This window comes from Lutra lutra, chromosome 14 (assembly GCF_902655055.1).
Source record: "Lutra lutra chromosome 14, mLutLut1.2, whole genome shotgun sequence".
NCBI lineage: Eukaryota > Metazoa > Chordata > Mammalia > Carnivora > Mustelidae > Lutra > Lutra lutra.
Window position 1 is genome coordinate 38,600,607 of NC_062291.1, and position 22,472 is coordinate 38,623,078.

At 42.7% G+C, this 22,472-nt stretch overlaps 1 protein-coding gene and 1 long non-coding RNA gene across 31 annotated transcripts in view; one reads left to right on the forward strand and one right to left on the reverse strand.

The window, feature by feature from the left end:
* KCNMA1 (potassium calcium-activated channel subfamily M alpha 1) overlaps window positions 1-22,472 on the reverse strand; it is a 729,891-nt gene that overhangs the window by 297,713 nt on the left and 409,706 nt on the right. For all 29 annotated transcript variants that reach the window (XM_047701854.1, XM_047701853.1, XM_047701852.1 and 26 more), the window contains exons 4-5: window positions 3,834-3,927; window positions 2,885-2,996 (exon numbers count right to left, since the gene is read on the reverse strand). In XM_047701854.1, coding sequence (XP_047557810.1) covers window positions 2,885-2,996; window positions 3,834-3,927 — 206 coding nt within the window. The remainder of the gene's footprint in view (window positions 1-2,884; window positions 2,997-3,833; window positions 3,928-22,472) is intronic.
* On the forward strand, window positions 9,061-15,657 carry LOC125084506 (uncharacterized). Of its 2 annotated transcripts, none has more exons than XR_007122633.1 (3): window positions 9,061-9,754; window positions 14,177-14,305; window positions 14,890-15,657. It is a non-coding gene; the product is annotated as an uncharacterized LOC125084506 (long non-coding RNA). The 2 variants fall into 2 exon arrangements; XR_007122631.1 differs by lacking the exons at window positions 14,177-14,305; window positions 14,890-15,657 and adding exons at window positions 11,333-11,454; window positions 12,178-12,479.

Here is a 22,472-nt window from a genome sequence, read left to right on the forward strand (position 1 = left end):
ACAATGTGGAGCCCAACGCAGGGCTTGATCCTACGATCCTGAGATCATGACCTGAACCAAAATCAAGAGTTGGATCTCAACCGACTGAACCACCCAGGCGCCCCATTATTCACTGTTGTTTCTTAATCATCTGGAAAAGTGCCTGTCGCATAGTAAGTGCTTAATAAATACTGTTCAATTAATCAACAAATTGAAGCACATTTCGGAGCATATTTTTTGAAGAGCAACCACGGCGGATACAAGAGTGTATCTCATTTTTCCTCCTTTTCCTTTTTCTTCTCCTTTTCCTATTCACTCTGGTGGATTTTCACTAGACAAGAATACAACTCCAAAAATCAGGATTAAATCATATTCACAAAAAGTCGTGAATTTTTAACATCCAAGTTCTCTTCACACAAAGACGTTTTTAGTCTCCCAAGGAGACTCAGCTCCATACCCTTATCCGGGGAGAGAGCTGCTGGCTGTGCAAGAGGGGTATCTCCACCCAGACCTGAAGGGGCCTCTTCAATATTTAGGGCCACAAGGGACCAAGAGAGAATGGAGCCTGATGTAAAATTCCGATTCACATAGTATGAAGACTGGAAGGTACTTTAAGTCCAAACTTCCCATTTTTCAGAAGGGAAAACTGAGGGTCCAAAAGAGCAAACTGGTCGTTATAAGGCACCCAGTACTCAGAACACAGGCAGGAAGAAAAGGCAGATTCCCTTCCTTCCTTCCTTCTTCCTTTCTTCCCTCCCTCCCTCTCTCTTACTCTCTTCTTCCCTCTTCCCCTGTCCTTTTTCTTGTCTGTCTGTCCTTTTTCAGGGTGTGAGCACGCATGTGGGTGCACATGCTTATGTGTCTACTCTTTGCAACAGCAGGGTCTAGGACGAGCCCTGTTTAGCAGCCCATACATACTTTTGACTCAGAAATGTGGATGATTTGATTTCACTCACTTCCCAGTCCTTCCCCACAACCTAGATCCCAAACTTCCCATGAACAATGCAAGAGTCTTAGAGGCATTCTGAGCTGAAAGTACCTGAGAAATCAAATCGTCTAAACCCGCTATTTTACAACCAAAAACAACAGGCTGAACGAAGGAAAGTGAGCTCCCCAGGTCACAAAGCCAGTTAAGAGCCAAGCTGCGGTAGCTGGGACCCTCAGCACCAGGACATATTCAGCTCACTGTCAGGACGCTTCTCTGATTTGTGAGTGGCTCTGACGGTCCCATCATGACGGCTGGAAAACCCAGCCTAAGCAAGCACGCCTCAAATCAAGGAGGCAAACTTTTCCACTGAGCAAGTGAATAGAATTCTAATGAGAAAACTAGTAGAAAATAGAATCCTTATGGGATACCCACACAGATACACACCGATATGTGCATACATGATTACTGCATACATCATACAGAAAGGGTGCTTCTTTTTTTAAATACTTGACACTAGGCATGTAATAAATTCACAGAACTAGCAAGGACATCAAAAACATATTGCTAGTGGAAGCAGATCTTGGCACAACATTTTTGAAAAATGAGCCATCAATATCTGTACAAACTAAAATGTATGCATTCTTTGATCCAGTAATTCCTCTTCCAGGAACCGGGAACCATCTAGAGAAAAAGAACTATCACAGATATGTGCATGAGGATGTTTATGAAACTACTGTTTATAGCACAAAAAGGAAAAAAAAATCAGGTGGTCCATCCTTAGGGTTATGGCGTCATGAACCGTGATACACCAATTTGTAGAATTTTGTGTGACTCTAATAAAATGAATTATTAGAGAGCTGAAGGGACACCCATCATTTATTAGTTTGTGAGAAAACCAAACTGCAGGGTAACGGGATGGACATGCTTATTTGGACGAAGACCACCACCTCTCTCCAACACGTCTATGTGCATCCGTGTCTGGGACAAAGGGACAGGAAGGAAAGATGGAAGTCTGTTAACACTGAGCATCCCAGGGAGAAGGTAGGGATGGGTGTAGGGGGAAGATATGATTGCTACTTTCTTCATACATCTTTAAATGTTTATGCTGACTACAATAATATATATATATATAACACTTTGAAAAAAAATTCAGACAAAAAATTTCTAAAGACAAAGATGGAAGGAACCCAGAAACAGTCTGCTGGATCTCATTTCAGCCTCCCTTTTCCCCCTATAGACCCGCAGTAGCAGGAACACTACGAGAGAATTATTCAGGGCAACCAAGAGAAGCTCGAAGCTGAACACTGCCTCCAGCTGCCATGACCATCGTTTGAGCTAGTTCCTTCTCCCATCCAAGCATCCTGATCCTGAGGCAGGAAGTGACCTGCCAGGAACCAACAGGAAGTAACCTGCCCAGCAGATACAGCAAATGAGATGTGAACAGAGCACCAGCAAAACTCATCTTTTACCACAGGAAAGGGGCTCCATCTCCTTCAAGGAGAGGGTTGGCTCAGGATGCTTGACGCTACCCTGCCCCACAGAGGAACTCACAGCCATAAATAAACCAGGCAGGACCCACTCTACATAAAACTAAGAAGCAAAGAGAAGCTAAGTTTGGCAGGCAGGCCTTCTAGGCATCTGAAGCAGCTTCTGGAAAGGTGGCCTCGTCTCCATGGGCTTCTGTGTTCAGTCCTAACTACACGATGAATGAAAATGACTGACCCACAGAGGCAGAGGTCCTGACTGGGACAGTGTGACCACGAGGTTTCCACTATGATAAAATTGCCTTTCCTGAAGCCCTAACTGGGCCCATCTTCCGGGGTGAGTGTTCCAAAGAGAAATGTCACCACCAACTCCCATAACTTCAAGAGTCGTGCACATGAATATACAAAACTTTCCTTCTGTGGGGACGGCCCCAACCTCTGATCCACCACAGCTCGGAAACCAGAGGGAAGAAGGGAAGAGAGGTCGACTTACCAAGCCAACTTCTGTTTAAGTACACAGACACAAACACTGGGGGGACCGTGAAGAAATCTACCACAGAGTTCACTTCCAGCCAGAACCACAGCTTATCGTTGGCTGCAATAAACTGGGGAGAGAAATGGAGAAAAATATGAGAGGCACGACGCTGGCATTCTAAGTATATGCTTTTGCCAAAGGCTATGTTTTGGGTTTTCACTGGGGCCTGGAGGGAGATGTTCCGTCCTTCTCATAGCTATACCAATCACAGGCTATTTCTGTCTGAGAATTCGGTTATACGGTGTTTTCTAGAGAGTGAATGTAGATTCTATTAACCTTGGAGAAATATTAGGCAATCAGTTTTCCTGTGGTTTTCAACAGCATTATAGTTAAGTCTGAATGGTCTCACCTTCACTAGACTCTAATGGAAACAGAACTCTAAGTAAAGCATGTATGTACTCATCCATGCACACACATGTGCACACACGTGTACACAAAATCTCCCTAATACACATTCTGTACAGCTCCCCTCATAGACAGGCTCTACTACAAATCCTCCAAGCCCCTGAACGCTACCGATCTCCTGCCTCAATTCAAGCCTCACAGCTGTTCCCTCAGGATTCAGCTAAGTGAGCCCCGATAAACATAATTTTAAGAGAAGTTTCTTTTTTCTTCCATTTAAGACAACAATACGTTTGTATTTAGAGAGATGAGACACATTCAGCCAGGAGAGACATATTAGCTACGTCAATCCCTGTTTCTCCTCCTTGGAATAAGATTTTAACGTGTACTTCTGAAAACGTGAAGTTAAGGAAAAAGCTCTCTCAGACACTGAAAATCAGAACATGGGTTCTGTTGTCCCCTCTGGAAACATCGGGCTTCATCTCTGCAAGAGCGGAGGCCGGCGGGGCACGGCCCCTGAGTACAAGCCACCCCATGGTGACAGAGTTGTGGGGATCAGACTTACCCGCAGGCCAAAGTAGAGAAGGAAGAACACGTTGAAAGCCATGTCGATCTGTAATGTGAAATCTTTGTAGAAATTCTGGCAGGATTCTATTGGGCTATTAGACAGGAAGAAGAAAAAAGCAAGAGGTAAATGAAAAATATCGTCACGTCTTACACATACTGCGTAGTACTGGAGCTCGGGGTAGAGGACAAAATGAATCTTCATCGACTAAAACATTTGGTCTTTCTACCCTCTGTGATAATCAAGCAAGCATGGCCAAGGGGTCTTTCCATTCAACCATTCAGTCTTTTGTTCTTTTATTTGTTTTTGTAATTATATATTTATAGATATGTAAATTATGTTTATTTTCATTCAACAGTTGAGCTAAAAATCTTAAAAGGATCATGCAGACACCTTGGAGGAAGGACAAGCAGGAGAGACCATCAAATTCCTTAATTTCACATTAACCCTTAAAGAACTGACTTCTTTCTTTCAGAGGACACATACCAAATCTCCAAACAGTCCCTCACACCCTCTAGCACATTGGAAGTAGAACCCATTTTCAGTTAAACACAGCGGCTGTGTTTGAGACCTCTTGAAAGCCATCGGCTGATGAATAATAAAGGACCCAGGAGCATCTCAGGAAAGCTGTGGAGGAGAGGATCCTGGTTGACGTTCTGGCTAAACTAAGTATGGACTTGATGTATAGCGCTCTGATCTGGAGAAAGAAGCATTGCCCAACTGCTAAGTTCAAGACCATGAAACCAAAATGTTGAAGCAGTACTCTAAGGGTTAATTTTTTTTTTTTTTTGGCATGCAAGTTAATTGGCTTTGTGTGTGTCAAGCAGCCAATGCGAACCCCCAGCACACCCTGCTTTGTTCAAGAGTAGACAGTTCAAAAAGGTACTACTATACAAACTGGTACATGGCTTCCATGTGCTTTCCTGCGTCAAACTGATCAGAGGATCAGTGTGTGAAAAGTCCCAAGTTTGGGGTTGGGTGGGAAGCAGGAAAGCCTCATAAGCACCTCATAAGCATCAAAGCTGTGGATGAAAATTCATAGTAGACTGTTATCAGTAAGCAAATGGTACCACTCCGGGCCAGAAACATAAAGAAGGTGAGGTGAGAGAAAGGGGAGGGAGTACGGGGAGAAGCAAAATACTTTCCCTGGAAGGAAAACAACGAGGACCTTTGGGCCAGGAGGGCACTAGCCTGAGAAGTGCAGGATGGAGGATTTCCGAGTACCACCACTTTGGAAATCGCTATACACAATACCAGTTAGTATAGTTGTACTTCTGCGAGGACAATGCTTGGTTGTTCAACAGGCAGGAATCTGTGCATTATGGGAATGCAGGGCCCACATAGAGATGTGGTGGGTCGGTCTATGGGGCTCTCCAATCATATTACATGCACTGGATTTATCCATTCTTCATCTCTAGAACAAGTCAAACATGCCCTTTGTCATCTCCTACATCACAAATAGGTGGGAAAACCCCCAGACAAGCATGGGGTGGGGGGCATCTACATTTGCATTTACCAACTAAGCAGACTGAAGAAAAAGCAAATGCTGAAAAACATTTATTTTATAAAGGAAATGACAGCTCCTAGGTTTTCACTAAGGTGGGGAAGTGGGAGGGAAGACAGCATGGAATTTGCTTCATCCTATGCTAGAAGAAGTCAGGAGCCCAAAAGCTAAACCACTGCTCTTTGCCTCTTCCCCTACTTGGGTATTGCTTTAAAGGAAAAAAGGAAAATCCAGACCTAGAGTTAGTAAGAGACACTTCTGCAATCCCCAAGCCAGGATAGTGTTTTGTTTCATGTCAAAAACAAGACCCACAAGGTCCACAGGTGTCAGAATTCTTAGCTACTATAGTCAAAATGACAAGAAGTACATGAACTAGGTTGACCAGAAATCCACTACAGATTCCAAGGGATGAAGAGACAATGTATCTCTGTGCTACATAAGCCGCTGGTATGATGGGTTACTGAAGAATGGATGGTGTGTGTATGTGTGTGTGTGTGTGTGTGTGTGTGTAAGAGAGTGATCTAGAGAGTGAGGACGGGAAGCTCTGTTGGTAAATGCTGCACTTGTGTTTTTACTTGTACCAGCAGTGACTTCGATGTGCATTCAAATTCATATTCAAGATGGACAGTCATAGTCAAAGGGACAGAGAGAAAGTCTTGATTCCCAAGTCTATTTTTGGAAAACCCACTTTCACTTCACCAAGGTCAAACAATAGCCTTACTATTGCCCACACAATAGTTATTGGTGATATATTTGGGGGTCCTGTGAATTTCCTAGCTTCCAAGAATTCCATGGCCTTTGTGGTTAATTTGGTAGCAAACTTAAATTGCATCTTAAAGGTAAAACATCTGCTAGGCTATGGAGGGGAATGGGATAGTGGGGGAAAAGATGTTAGCTGAATGCCATTGAGGATATTTTGGTTCAGCATAAACAGAAGCATATGTACAAAAGAGCATAAGGAATCAGGCTGTGGCAAATTCTTTCCATTGATCCTTTTCTTCCCTGTCATTTCCACTGTTCCTTCTTATACTGCCCATACTCAAAGGCAGCAAGAGAGGGCTTTCTGCTAAAGGACACTGTGTTGAAAAAAATATACCACAACAGCACCCCTGATTTACAGAAAACAGTGCTGCAAACATATCACACCTTTTCCTTAGTACTTTTTTCAAAAACTTTGAACTGATTTAATCACTGTTTCATAGTATTCCTTGAGTCCTAGACTTTGGGCTGAAAAATGAAAGCTGCTGGTACGAGCAGCTCGGGATAAAAGCCCAGCCTCTGCGACCCAGGTAGGACCCGAGTGATGGGGGAGATCTGTTTTCTATCCCTTTTAGCTCTTTCCCGCTTGCCATGAGAGTCCAAGGAGAAATGTCCTGCCTAGTTTTCTCAAGTGGTAGTAGAACTGTTTATCAGGACCCCCTCTGAGATAAAGCCTCTGAGGGCCTGCAGTTCACAAACTCACACAATCAGAGACCACAGAGCAGAGATTCTAAAGCCCCATCATTGCATTCCCTGAATGGAAACAACCCACAGAGAAGTTCACCGATCTTATAAAAAGAAAATATATAATTCAACAATAAAAGGGCTGGCCATATCAGCCAGAATTTATTTTCCTCCCAAAGAGGTTATTATCTTAATGATTAATGCTCATTGTAGGATAGAAAATGAAATACAAACTCCTCTTCCTTCTTGTGTACACTAGAGTTCCTTGTCTGGATACACAGAAGTTTCAAGAGATAGAAAAGAAATCCCCCCCCCTTTTTTTTTAACACAAAAAATGGTGACTCCAAAGTACACACTTAAATTTGGATCGCCATTGCTACGAGGCATGCCCACGTCAGAATAGGCTGTGTGTGGATATATGTTGCCAATAGAAAAAAAAAAAAAAAAAGTGGAGTTTTAAAAACTGAAATAGGGATACTGGTTCTGATCCTTGTAGTAGTAAATGGACTTTCCCTAAATTGTTCCTGGTTAAACTAATGACTTTCCAATGAGAAGACACAAGTTATTTGGTAAGCTGATGGACTCCTCATTCTTCGACTCCCACAGTCCATGGGTCAAAGGTGATATTAAAACCTTAGGCAAGGTTAGTGTTTTCACCAGGACTCTATGACTGGGACACCTTCAAAGAACCTCGATCAAGAGCTGCGTATGGTTTAAATGTTGAGTGTAGGAGAGTCATCTTATTTCCTCTTGGCCATCCAGTAAACATATCTGTATCATTTAGTTGTCTATAGAGCGTGCTCGCTTCGGCAGCACATATAGTTGTCTATAGAGGAAAAGGAGACACATCCAGAATGGCAAACATATCTCCTTCTTCATCTATTTAACAATATAATATCCAGTGAAGACCCTTGAGTGGGAAGAGCCAGCAGTCCTTCTTGAAACTGACTTAAGACCTTGTCTCTCCAAAGCCCAGGGCAAGCAATGGCTAGCCAGGTTTTCTTTCAAGGGGCAGGCACTAAGGAGGAAAAAAATCTCACTTCCAGCAGTTGGTATCCTCTGGATACCTGCATCATCTCCAAAAGGGTATTAAATGCCCTCTCTTCTCAGCCTCTAAACTCCCCTGGTGTTACCTGAAAGTCTGTTTTCCTGACTCCCTGGGTCTGGCTGCTAGTGAAGATATTTCTCTAGGACAGTGGTTCTCAAACTTTAGCATGTACCTGGAAGGCTTATGAAAACACCGACAGGTCCCTTCCAGAGTTTCTGATTTAGTAGGGCTGGGGAGAACCCCTGGGAATTTACATTTCTAACAGTTTCCCAGATACCGCTGCTTGTCTGGGGACCAAACTTTGAGAACCACTGTTTCAGATGAACTTTCTTGCAACTACACACTAATTACAGGTGTTGCTACTCGAGAAGATTCCCATTCAGACCTGAACAGAGATGATTAAACATTTGAGCCCACCCCCAGATAACCAGCTGCATACCACTTAACTAATTGCCGAGATCAAGAGGTTGAACAGGTATTTTCACTTTCAGGTGGGAACAAGGGGGGGGAAATTAAGATGATACAGAGAAGTAATTACCACACCACTATGCAAGCTTCACCAATGAGATTCTAATTAACAGAGTGCCTGAGGAGCACATTTTTTAGTTTAACATTAAAAGGAAAAATGAAGTATAGATGGGGAGAGGTTACGGAGACCATCATTTTTAAGAGATCACAAAATGTTAAGCAGTTTAAGGACATCAACAGCAGCACATATCTGAGATGATTTAATAAATAACCACAGGAGAGGGAAGGGACTTAACTGAGGAACAAGATAACACTTTGTGAAATAATTTCCAACATCTGAATTCTCCTCGCTCTTGTGGCTAGTCCCTTTTTAAATTGGACGGAGCCTTCTCAATTCCCACCAGGATTACAGACCACCAGAGTGCAGGTCCACAGTACCACAGACATGAATCAATACAGTAAGTTTAATGATTCCAGACTCTTCTCCTAGTCTCACCTCTGTAATGTTGTCAGATTAATTTAATTAAAAGATGTCATTCATCTGCCATCATGGCTCCCTCCTGCCTCAGACATCAGCTCTAACCCTGGCTGTAATGAACCTCTGAAACCCAACCTCACTACATGTCCTATTTTATTTTCTACCATCTGCTCCTCACCGAGTCCTTTGCTACTATGAGCTGGTACCTTCCTTATCTCATGAATGTGACCCACACATTCCTAATTCTAAATTCCATGCTTTTGCTGTGGCCTCTTCAAATGCTCACCCCTCTTTGTGTTCAAACCTCAGGCAACCTTCAAAGCCAATTGAAAGGCAGAGAGAGCTCAGTAAATTACTCGTGCCCTCACTGACCTCCCCCCATCTCTGAATCCCTATAGCATTAGGAGCGAGGAATTCTGAACTTATAATGTTGATTCTCCTCTAATCCAATATAATACCACCTGGTAATTGTATAGAGCTTGCATGTACTATTGCATTTGGTCCTTACAACCTGGCAAAATAAAGCAGACTGTTTGTTGTAATCCCCGTTTTGCAGACTTCTGAGAAGCAGAGTCTCAGAAACCCACACAAAATCATGTAGCTAAGTGGAATGGTTCAGGCCGAGACTGAACAGACTTTCTGCCGCACCAAAAGGGAGACTTCTTCTCCAGAAGAACTGCAACATCCTTGCAGAGGTAAAAGAAACATAAGATACAGCATCTACTATGTATAGACACTAGCATGGGGCTTTTTCAAAAACAATGAGGGTGGACTGATTTATAGAGGAGGTGAAACCGCCCCAGGAAAATTTAACGTGTTTGCCGAGTGGTCTGGGAAAATTCAGAGGGAGCTGACCTGTCCAACTTGTGTCTAACCCTGCTCTGTAAAGACGGTCATACGGGACATTACTAACCCCCAGGAGTGCTTCCGGGGCCCCTGAGGAACTAGTGGCATCATGGAGCATGACCCCGTCTGCTGAAGTAAGTTCCTCTCCTAGTTATCCATCTGCTTAAAGGTGGATGACCCTCAAAATGCCCTAATTTTCTCTTTATCCTCTCTTATTCTAAAAGAGCAAGAATGGATATAGTAATGGACAATGTTTCGATACTTTGAACACTTCTAATTACGGAACAGACTGTAAAGTTTTGCATCCCATTCTAATCAACTGAAGTAAAGAAAAATGATAACATCGTATAGTCGTGGAGACTATGGAACTTATCTGCAACCGAGAGGGAAAAAATCTAAACGATTGGATGTTTTTCTAATAACGTCTGGATATACTGGATAAGCCAAGTGCCTACAAAATAGAAATAAAAGCCCCTAGCTGATCAGAATACTAGGAGAGCAAAATATTTTTAAGGGGAGGCAATTCTTTGCAATATACTTCAAGTTATTGGTATTATTATTACTCACATAATTTTAGATCTCAGAAAAATACTTCTAAGTTAATAGCAATAATGGATTTAGTGCAAATGACAAGATAGTAATTAACCACTGAGAAAGTAATAATCTTTATGTAGAACGTTTGTCTTCTAACCTAGACAGGTCTAACCTTCTAACCTATTCCAGGTCTCGAATGGATCCAAGCTGAAAGCTTTCTACGCTTTAGCTTTCATTAGTGCCCCCATTTTAACTACCTTGTCAGAGTTACGTACTTAAGAGCTTATCTTTCCAACATTAGTGCTTTTAGTGTTTACACTGAGTGGAGCATATATTCAATAACTTGTGTAGGCTCTATCTCTTTTACCAAACAGAAGCCAGCTTCTCCTGCGGACCATTATTTTGACTTTATCCCATATTATCTGAGTAGATATCTTCTACGATGTTATTATTGTTGATGGGGGAGTTTGTGTTCAGTTACTAATCAATACGAATGACAATGACCTCAAAAGGAGCCTTTTCTAAATCTTAAAACACTTGTTTTAGACCTTGCTATGGTTCTAATGTGAACAGAAAATGCTTTTTGTTACTTGATCCCAAGCCAGTTGGTTAAATGGCTTTGTTGGGAAATCTTCAAGTTATGGGTTTGTATCAATAGGTCTATTAATCTTTCTGACAACATCAGGCTTCCAATTATACCTCCACTCAGTTGACGAGATGTGAGCCAATACCCACAAATATATGCCTCATTAGGGTCATGGTGAAATGAATTGGAACAAATGAAAAGGTGGTATATAAATCTTTACTGCTCTGGGATCCCATGTGCTCTGCCTTCTTGAGCTCGGACTGTTATGGAGAATCCTGGAACAATGATAGTGGTAGACTTCAGAGCAGTTGTATGGCTCAGGGTACCTACCTGAATAATTGCCCTAATAATTAAACATTCGTCAAGGAGACAAAATTACATAGATCACCGGTGAAGAGAACAAAATACGTCAGCTCCTTACACACTGGATTTCTCAGTGAAACACTGATAATCTGTTTTCATGAAACTCAGATGGTGAAATCGCTGTCACTTTCTGACAGAGTTCCTCTAAATTTTCTCACAAGGTTTCAAGATGCTATCTGAGCCTAGGGTCTTTTTCTCATCTTCACTCCTTATCATTTTATCCATTTAGGCACCCAAAAAAGTAAATCAAAAGCAAAATGTGGGCACCACGGGACATTACGAATCCCCAGAAGTGCTTCCAGGGCCCCTGAGGGGTAGTGGCATCGTGGAGCCTGACCCCATCTGCTGAGGGTAAGTTCCTCTACTTGTGGAGAACATAACTCTTAGTTACTTGTCTGTTTAAAGATGGATGACCCTCAAGACACCCCAGTTTTCTCTGATGGAGTTGAGAAGTTGACCTCAAGAACATATAAGTTAGGTCGTTTTGTAATTCGATGGAAGAGTTAAAATTCCAGCTCTATCGTTATTAGCTGTATAACTGTAGGCAAATAATCTGAATTCCACACCTTGATTTTCTCATCTGCAAACTGGAGATAAGAATACAAACCTCAAAGCCTGTTTCAAGAATGAAATCAGATAATGAGGAAAGACTAAGTGCTGAATAGGTGATTGTTATTTTTAAAACTAAGGTAATAACAATAGTGATAAATAAGGACTGTTTGTAGAAAAATGCCAAAAAAGGCAATCATCCAAATGAACAAAAACTGATAGAATCAATTATTTTGCACTTAATTTTCCATTTGTACCTGCTTTATTGCTTCCTTATCGGGTGCTGTAATATAATTCAAATGCCCAATAGGTTGTGCAGGGAGCTAACATCTGGTGTCATTCTATATATTAGAGCATTACATTTGGGTAATATTAAAGAAGGAACACCAGGGAAATTATATTTCCATGAAGGCAGCCACATAGTCTCATAAATATTAAATAATTAACCAAGATTTCCTGACAGAGAAAGCCATGAGTCACTTTAATGAGTGGCCACAAGAGGTTGTGTATTTTTTTTCCCCCCAGGTCTTTAGCAGAAGAGAGAGTTTCATTTGCCTGGTTGGCTTACCGTGAATCTGGAGGAGAGGCAGGGGAAGCAGCCAGTCGTCTGTCTCCTAAAGATCTCTTCCAATTCTACATCCATAAGATCATGTATTTCTTCACTGTTGGACTCTTGGAATGATGTCCAAGACAACCTACCCACTAATGCTTGTTTTCTCCAATTTGTCTACAGACCACAATTATTTCAATCACAGTTGTTATCAGACTGGAATTAGTGTTCATATTTGCCAGCAACTTTTATGTAATAAATCAGAGTTAAGCTACTACATGAAACAGAGTCTTGCCAAATGAGTGCTGCGTTGGTTCTCACTGAACTGTCTGAGAACCCATGACCAACTGCTGCTTACTCTTATTTCTCTACCTCCATCGACTCAAGCCATCTCTTCCTCAATAAACTCTTGATTATTTAGTAGAGGGATGGGATGAAGTAGATAATTCAAAAACACACACACATACACACACAAGTACTACAAAACAGACTGAGAATTCTTCAGGGGCAGGGTCAGTGAGATGTGTGGGTGGGGACACATGCACACACATGGGCTCATACCCACAGCCTTCCAGCACTAGTGTATGACCTCGATCCAACCCCAGCCTCACTCTGGGGCCATCCACAAAATAGGATTGCTTGGGTGAAGTGATTAGAAATGGGGAGAAGAAAGAAGAAGTTCCAGGTCTGAATGAAGAGCAGGGAACCCAGACACATTGCCTGGCAGGAGTGGGGGGACAGGTGGGAAGGGGGGTCTGCAGTAGCCCTGACGCCTGGAGCCAAACTACTCTCATATCTACAAAAATGTAGACCTGAAAAAACAAGACAAGAGGATCCATCCTAACACTACTGGATATTAAATGTTGCCACACATGTGCCGAGAGGCCCATAGACAATCATCTCTTGACAGTAATAACCACTAGTCAGCTCCTAAGCACTGGGGGGGAGGGAGGGCAATAGTCTGGTGTCACCATTTCTTAAGGAGAGAACAACCAGGAGGAAGCAGCCTAGGGGCACAGTTTCAAGGCACTTCGGACTCAAGTCTTCCTAAATAAACTATGAAGGTCTCATAATTGCATAGCGAATGGTAGGGGCCCCTACGGCTGAGCAGGTGGGTTGGGATTCCCACATTATAATAGTCTTTCAAATCACCGTGGGACCTCTTTGAGCTGTTTTTGGGCACAGACTTCAAAATCCTCCTGTCTGAATCTTCTTCTCCTGATGTCTGTCTTGGATTCTTCAGGGTATTTGCTGGTCATCCTACCAGTCTCCTACTTAGCTTATGCCCTATGCTCCCACCCCTGTCCACCTCCCTGGCTTTAATGTAACCCTGACCCACTTGAACAGCCTAACCTTGGCAATGCCTCCTTGTTATAAGTCTACCTGCAAGGATTTAGAGTGGGAAAGCCAAAACTACCGAATCTACACAGCCAACCCCAGCCTGCTCTGGGTCCCAGACTGACAGCTTAATCAGATGCGGCTAAGGAGGCTGCAGGGAGATCCTTCTCCTGTTCCTTTCATGGAACTCCAATTTCCTGAGAGCAGCCGAAGAGACCTAGATCTGCTATAGTTTCAATCTTGCTATCTTCCAGCCACATCTGGATCCAAGTAGAACGGGCACACATCTCCTCGGTGGTCTCCTCTGAAGAGCTTCAATGACAAAGAACGCCAGTGTTGGAGACCTGCCAGGTACTGATTTGGGGAGGCTCGAGAGCATTAGGGAAATAATAATTATGTAAGGAAATAGTGGTTCCATTTACCTGCTCTGCTTCGCTTTTGAAGAATAGAAAACACCGTCCCATAACATATATACTCACCACCAGGACACTGGCATTTGTTAAAAGCTACACGTGAATGTATATGTGATGCTAAAGGATAATTATGATAGTTTTCTTTCTGACATCCTGAGGTTGTTTTTTTTTTTTTTTTCCTTTTTGGTTGAATTTTGTTTTTGTTTTTTTTTTTTTTAAGAAGACACCGAGAAAGATCTGGTACACGTTCTTCTGACATCTGGCATAGAAAACAATTTTACCTTTATATTACACAAGAAAATAGCCGTGTCTTCGCTCTGTCTTTGGCTGACAGCTGAGGCGTGGACGTTTTGTAAGTATTCCTATTTAGGAGTTTTGTTGGGAGCCCAGCAGCCTCACAGCCAAAAAGGAGAGTCTGAGATGTTGCTGATTAGAAGTCATGAGTCTGCTGAGTCCAAAGCAGGCGTCACACCTTAGGAATGCCATAAAGTGACCTGGGCAGTGGGTACTAACACTACTGCAGAAAATCAGAGGTGACAAGTTACCTTTAGAGACAAGTTGTCATCATTAACACGGATAATGGCAATGGCTTGTTAAGCCCTATGATTATATATGATTATATCTTCAAGTACACACTCCTCTGATTTCCTCTTTACCTCATGGAAATAACTTCTTACCCCCAAGAACATTTCTTTTCCTTCATGTTTTCTTTCCCATTTACTTCTGGTTAGCACTGGAAACCACTGATCAAAACTGTCCTGCTCGTATCTCAGAAATAATAGCTCCATCATATTAATGGGGTCTACCTGACTTCTGGATCCACATTCAGAAAGTAATATCAAGAGCAGTGTGCCCATCAGGGTAAAGTTTCTTTTTCTTTGCTGCTTTCTGTGTTCTCCTTTTTAACGCTATTGCCATATCTCTGGTTTTCTCTAGCGTCGATTTCCCCTCATTGTAAAAATAAAAGTTCTGTGAGAGATCCAGGATGCCCCCAGAAGCTGAAGTCTTAAGATTCTCTCCTTTGTCTCCATAAATGGATCCATTTAACCCTCCTCTATGTTGGGTTTCAGAAAGCCTTTCATTTTATCTGGAAGCACTGTGTTTTTCTGAGAAAAAGGAGTGATCCCTTTACTGAAGAACCCCAAAGAGGAGAATCAGTTTCCTTCACCAAACCCCCAGATGAAGGAAAGCTCTGGCAAAGTAAGAGCATGTTCTCGTGCTGGTCAGGATCACCTGCTCTGCATAGGTCTACACTGTAATTCCATCTAAGCTCCTTTCAAAAAGGGAAATGCTTCCATTCAAAGGGCCTTTGTTCCAGTTACCAAAAGAACATGTTATGAAATTCTAAGCAAAGTCTATTTCTGTAGGGCAAATAGGATATGTTTAACAGAATAAGGGAAAAAACATTGTGGAAAGAACCTCAATCTACTGAGCCCCTGGATAGGAGGAAATCAGGATTCATGAGGAAAAATAAAACACAAGATATGAAGCTTACAATTCTGTGTCACTATGACTTCTTAGTGCAGAGTTTTAATCTAAGAGGCTCTAGCAAGCTGGTTCCACTAAGAATTCTCTAGGAATTCTCATTCCTGCTATAGGATTATCAGAGTTTGGTCATGCCCACCTGTTATCGTTCTCAAATGACAGTCGAGGTATGTATAAAATGTAAAGCATTTATTTATGTGAAATAACAAAAATCCAGTTCAAAAAAAAGATCCTAACAATTATTTTTTATAAAAGTTTATTTTGAAAATAAATGGGGGAAAAAAGAGGAGAAAAAAAAAACATGTTAAAAAAAAAAAAAAGAAAAGCAGTTTTAAAGGGAATCATTAGTCAACCCTAAGGCAAAAATAGATCTCAATGAGAAAAAATGATCACAATTACTAATGAGTTAACACGGAATGCAATGCCAACATGTTTCAATGAGTATGGTATTCCTTCATTGGACTACCGTTTGACAGCTTTTAAAGTTGAATTAGTGACACTCCTGTTTGCGCAATAAACTAAGACAAAAGCCAGTGATTGTATTTCTCAGGACATTTAGCCCAAGAATTTTTGGTTCTTTTTAAATTTAAATACACATATTTAGATACTTATTAATCTCATTAGCTCTAAACAAAACCAAACTAGGTAACAGTGTTCAGAAAGATGTTATAAGGCACCATAATAACTGGCCATTTAGAGCACATCCATGCAGAGCTGGGAATTTGCAGGACTGATCACCAGGTAAGTGGTTAATTACTTGGAAAACCGACCCTTGCTTCTAAATCCCACATGGTTAGCCTTTGCTCAGAATACATCTAAAAACAGGAAGTTCATTTCTCTCTTTCCCATTGCTTCAGTCTTGAGTTTTCAAGGGACAGGGTGGCCTTTGTGGCATCACAACAAATTGGGAGCCCACGAAGGTGTCCAAAGAAAACCCTAAAACCCAGCGCTTCAGTGTACCCGAATGCTTGCTGCTTCAATCCCACACATGCGCCCAGTGCTCATGACATTCAGGTCCGGGCCTCGGAGGGGCGGGGGGCGTGGTGGCCGGGAAGCTAGCAGCATGCATGGGCAGTGCAGGAAAAGGGTCTGCTTAACCTGGAGGCAACACCGGAAGAATGAGGTTGCAGCATGCAGTGAAACCACAGCTCGGCCTTAGCTGCCGTGCAGAAAAGACCTACATCAAAGAGTCTGCAGTGCGGCTCCTGGGTAAGAGTCGATATGAGAGAGGTGAGTTACTTCAGCAATGAAAGACACGGGCAGAAAAATGGTCAAACCACTCTAAACAGAACACTGTACAGAGCACTGGCATTACACGCGCGAAGAGGCAGCCTAGGGGACGGGGGCGGGGGGGGGAGAGACGGAGGAGGGAAGGTGAGGACAGAACTGGTTGTCACGTGGATGAGATGGTTTCCCTGGCCATCCTTTTCGAATGCATTTCTTGCCATAATGTACGTTGCTTCAACAATAACCTCATTAGAGTCTTTAACATCAACCATGATTTTTAAGATGTTTTGACAATTCAGGAGAAGCAAGGTATCAGTTACATAAAGATACACACCATGATTTCCTGTGGTTACAGTTCGTTATACAAGCAGAGCTGAGCTGGTCAGATAAATAAGAGACAGTTAAGTGCCAACATCCTTAACACGTTGGTTACAGAACTCACAGTGACTCCCGAGGTGTAACATGGCAGATGAAGCAACCCAACGTGATCATAAAAGCTTGGGGGCAGGGCAGAGTAGATAACCCTAGGCAACTACCGCCCCAGGAAGGCTAGACTTATGGCCCTGAATTTAAACCCACTCCCAAGGGGTGCCATCTTTTCTTCATCCCAGCATGCATGGCAGGTCAGAAGTAAGTTCATCAACATGTACCTTGACCATTCCACAAAACTTCAGTCAAGGTGAGACCCCCCCTCCCCACCCCCGAAAGTGTTTTTATCAAAATTGACTGATGAGAAAAAAAAAGTTTTTCCTAAAGGAGTAAAAATAGTACTGATTCAGCAGGAGCCCATCTAGTGCCCCTCTGAGGTCAAGGCCACATGGGGTCTCTGAGAACTGCCTTCCTGTGAACTGCCTGCTTCACATCTGCTTTCTTTTCTCCTCCTCCTTTGCCTCTTGTGATCTTTGACACACTGAACACAATGCAAAGGATGGTATGGTCTAGCCCTCACTCACAATTTCTTCTTTCTCCTGGTTCTGATCAGAAATAATGGGAGGAAAGGGCGCTCCTCTTAAAATGGGCTCCCGGAGCTCAGCCTTCTCCCCTGCAGGCGTGATCATAGCCCCGAGGGGGGGACACAGACTCCGTGTGAAGGAGCAGGATGTGATCTCAGTCTCACATGTTCTCTGAGAGCTGACCGTCCACTAAGACAATGGGTGGAAGACAAGGGTAAGAAAGGAGCACGGGGCCGCTCCCTGTCCCAGCCTCCACATGCCTCAAGATACAGCTATTTCCACTTGGTCACTACTCATTTCTTCTGATGAAAAACCGAAAAGCTTAAGTTGAATGACATGTTTTCAAAGCGGTTATAGTTTGGAACAAAACTGTAACGGTCTGTATGTACATTCATTCAATAAATTCCTCTGAGGTTCTTTTGCGACAGGCACTATGCTAGTTTGGGGGACATAAAATTCAACCAAACATGGTTCCTGTCCTTCAGTCATTTTCCATTTAGTAGAGGAGTCTACCCAGACTTTAATTTCTGGAAGCATATATGCAACAGTGCCTTGCTTCAAAATCCTTCCACAGGACCTTAAGGATGTTACTTCATCTCTCTGGACCTCAGACTCCTCACGTAGGTAGTAGGTAACTCTAGGCAGATTGTTGAGAGGAATAAATGAGTTAGTAAATGTTAATTGTTTTGTTAGTGGCTGGCACACGGAAAATGCTGTGTCATTTGAGCTATTACAATCATTAATAGTCAAATACAGATAAGAAACAAAGGGCTCCAGAAAAGGTGGCCACTGCTTAACTTTTGAGGTAGGTTATGAGTGATGAGTACAATCTGTCAGGGACAGAAGGCAGGATACTGAAGCAGAGGGATAAACATGGGCAGAAACCTGGAGGCACCAGAATACACAGTGCATTCTGGGAATGGAGGGAGGGGGCTCCATATGACCAGAGCCTAAGTAGACTGTAGGGTCGCCAAGAAACAGGGTCGGACAGAGACTGAGGTATCTGTGCCCCTCGGTGGCAGCATGTCTAGTTTTATCCTATTGGAAACAGTGAGTTGACAGAAGCTTGAATGCAGGAGAATAAGGCCATTATCTCGTAGGAAGTTAACTCCGGTAATGTTATGGAGAAGGTATCAGAAGCAGGAGCAGGTGGAAGCAAAGAGGTTAATTAGTCAAATTAAATTCCAAAGGGAAAAAAGTCACCGATGCAGATAATAAGATAAAAACTGTCGTTGTGCCACAAAGTATCCTAAGATCCTGGAAAACACCCCTTCTTCAGGGCCGGATGCTGCCAGGACCCCCTAGGGAAAGCGATTACCTACCGTCTGGCTCCAGCAGCCACCTAAGCACGTGGCTGCTTCTCTCACCCCAGTATTCCCCATTGTAAGAGTCTTTGCGTCACAGAGCATGAGTCTCTTCCTCTTTGGAAAGGACCTCCTCTATTTAGAAGCCGTTCTCTCTGCTTTTTGGAGAGCAGTCTCTAAATTATACTTAGAATCTCTACACGGTGGACAAACTCCAGTACCTTTAATGGAGGGAGGGCACCCGTACGTACTAGCCACTTGCCAACAATGACAAATTACATGTGAACACACCTAGGCACGTCCAAGAGTTACAGCTAACACCCTCTCTGCCTCACTGTCTAAAGACCTTGGTTAGCAGTTATCAGCAAGCATCATACTGCACTACCTCCTGAATATCCAATCAAACCCTATGTGCATCTGGGCTTCCACAAGTTTTCTTTAGAGACTTGGATTTCCTCAGATCCTTGAGAGCTGCTGAGAACATGAATTTTGAAAGGTGCAGCTTTCTTTTGGTTAGAGTCAAGACAGCAAGAGGGAGAGGGGCCTTTGTGAGAACGTGTCTCCCTTTAAAAGTTATTAAGTGTGGTGGTCACTAAGCCCAAGTTTCAAGGACAAATGTGGTGGGAACTCTGTACCCTCAGCTGACGAGGCAGGGACAGGAAAGATCTGTTTGCGTATTACTGTGACCATGTGATCATACCTCTTTGGTGGGTTCTCGTTTGTTCTAAGTGCATTCTAGGTGGAAGCCAGGAGCAGAGGACAAATGCTGACCTGGGGTGCGGGGTGGGGAAGAGACAAGAGCCCTTTGCACTTGGGACTTGAAAGGAAGAAAACATGATGAGCTGAAATCATGGCAGAAGCCCAGACTGGTACTGTCTACAGTGACTGCTGCTGCGTAATTAACAGACACTCAAGGAAACGGGCAGCTCAGCAGGAAGGCATCTTTGTGGGGCAGCCGCTGCCGCAGGGAATGATTCCAAAGGAGAATGTGATAGGTCTTAACTAAAGCTAAAATAAAAGGTCCCACCTAGGTGGCCGCTGCCTCTGAAGAACGGAGGAAAGAGTAGGTATGTCTTGTCTGGGAAGAGGGTGAATGTTTCCCAGCTACCTCATGCCTTTCCTTTTCTCTCCCGACCGGGGAAAAAGATGGATACCCAACGAAAGCCGTTCCCTCCCTACGGCTGCCCTAGTAGGTGAAAAAACACAGACACGCAGACCTCCAAAGAGCGGCATGAGGACCTCTTCAGCTCCCTGCAGTTACTCTCCTGATATTTATCCGACAGAAACTGACTGGAAATTTGCAAGAGCTAAGACCGCCTGTCCATGTCCCTGATGCCTTTCCCAGCAACTCAGTTAGTAGATCTGCTTCCCCTTGCTCTTTCAAAGCCTGTGCTTTTGCCAAGAATAAGGATGCCTGTGTGCATCTGTGTAAGATTTGAGAGGAGCGTGTCGAAGTGAGAGTAACTTTTCAGTAGGTAGCAAGTTTACAGTTTGATCAACAGAACCATCCAAGCATCAAGGATGCTGATATTTGGAGAGGCTAAAAAAAGAAAACAGATGATTTAAAAAAAAAAAAAAAACCCACACATACTGTATTTACAAGTGGTTTACAGAATAACAGTTGGCTTTTAGTTGATTTCAAACCTCAGTCTAAGTCGTTCCGAAATTAATGCCATTTTTAAAAATTCGTTCAGTGTGACTTTGTAAAAATTTTGGTGTATATTTTTTCATTTATTTTTCTTTTTAAAAATTTAGCTTCTCACAAGGGAGTTTTCTTTGTGCTGATGGAAGATATCAGTCTTCTGACGGGGAAGGGAAAAAGAAAAATCCAAATGATAAGTGCCCTCAAACAGTACAGAAAAAAAAACTGCCTCTAAAAATGGGCAAAGACCTAAAAATTGTCCATACCTGAGTACTGTGTTGTGGTCCCATCGATCTCCTGGTTTTAATAATGTGCTATGGCTAATGTGACATACAATAGTATGGTTGGAGGAAGGGTACACAGAAACTCTATATTGTTTCTGTAACTTTTTGAGAATCTTAAATTATTTCGAAATAAACTTATAAGAAAAAAATAATGAGTTACTTTGCCTGCTTGGTTTTACTTTAGTTGGGGGTCAGGTTAGTGGTGATTAAGAGGTTCAAAAAATATATACAAATGGATTTCTTTAAAAAGTGTTTATTTGGCACCTGTTACAGGAGTAGTACTATGTTCAATCCAAAAAGACACAAAAAAGGCATAGGGTAGACTAGAAATACCAATCAGTATTCACTACCGTCCTTCCTTCTCAGAGGAATGCTAATTGAGGCAGAGATGTCGTTTATTAACTTTACAAATGATCAGAGACAATCTCTCAAGACAGAACAAACTGTCAATAAATGTAGGTCAGTAATGTGATAAGGAAGCTCCTAGAATTCACCCACAGTTCTCCTCAGGTAAGCAGATGTCAGGTGACAAGCTGTCACTCTCCTCAGGTAAGCAGATGTCAGGGGACAAGCAGATGTCAGGTGACAAGTGCGTTGAGTAATGCTACTACTGATGTTATAGTGACCACATAACATGAAGCTGGTTCCGGACGAAGCTACTCTTTACCTTGGTTTTTCCACCTCTTTCCCTTCCCAGAGCTCAGTGCTTGCCTTACTGAGGAGCCAGTGGCTGATACCTGCTTAGTTAAGGTACAAGGCAATACAAAAAATTACTGAGATTTTTCTAAAAGACAACTAAAAAGTCTTCAAGAATGAATTTATAATTGCAGATTTTCAGATAAGTTGCAAGTAAGAAAGAGAGATATTCTGGAGTATAGGGGTCTCTGCAGCACGCCCAAATCACCCAAGGGTAGCCATCTACTCCACCGACTAAAATACTGCTAGTTTGTGGCAATTCTACTGAAAATAGAATCAAGACCAAAATGAGGCAGTAAAGATGGATCCTTAGAATGCCAAAGACTTCACAAGTAGCAGGTCCACTGCTTTATCTTTCTGAGAAGCTTCCTCTACTGGGAACAAAAGAAAATTGGAGAAATGTGCAAAGAATAAAATCTCCTGGAACTGAAGCCCCGCAAATAAAAACCCGGGAAGAACCACTTCAGTCCTTCCTGAAACAGAAGATGGGGCACTGCTGTTAACCTAACACTGTGATTACCTGCAGGTGGCTGGGTTCGCAAGGAGTCTGCAACCTCCACCTTTCTCTAGCTGTTTAAAGGATAAACAAGAAAACCAACTCGCCCTGGAAACAAACGAGTTATTCAAACCTCTTCCCGAAAGAGCTGGGAAAATCCCACTATGCAGAAGGATCCTATCCTAACTGCAGTAATTTTCCTTAGGAAATTCTTAACCAGGGGAAGACGGAAACTCACAGAATGATTCACTGGCATCTGTAAGAATACATACCAGCTAAGGAAGACGGGCTGCTGAACACTCTTGTGTTTCACACCCTTGCTATTCCCTAGAAAACTCTTCTTTATCCACTTTTGAACACACAGCTCAGTAGTTACCTCCTCCAGGAAGACCTCCCTGATCCTTCCCTCACCTGGAGTTAACTAAGACTTTT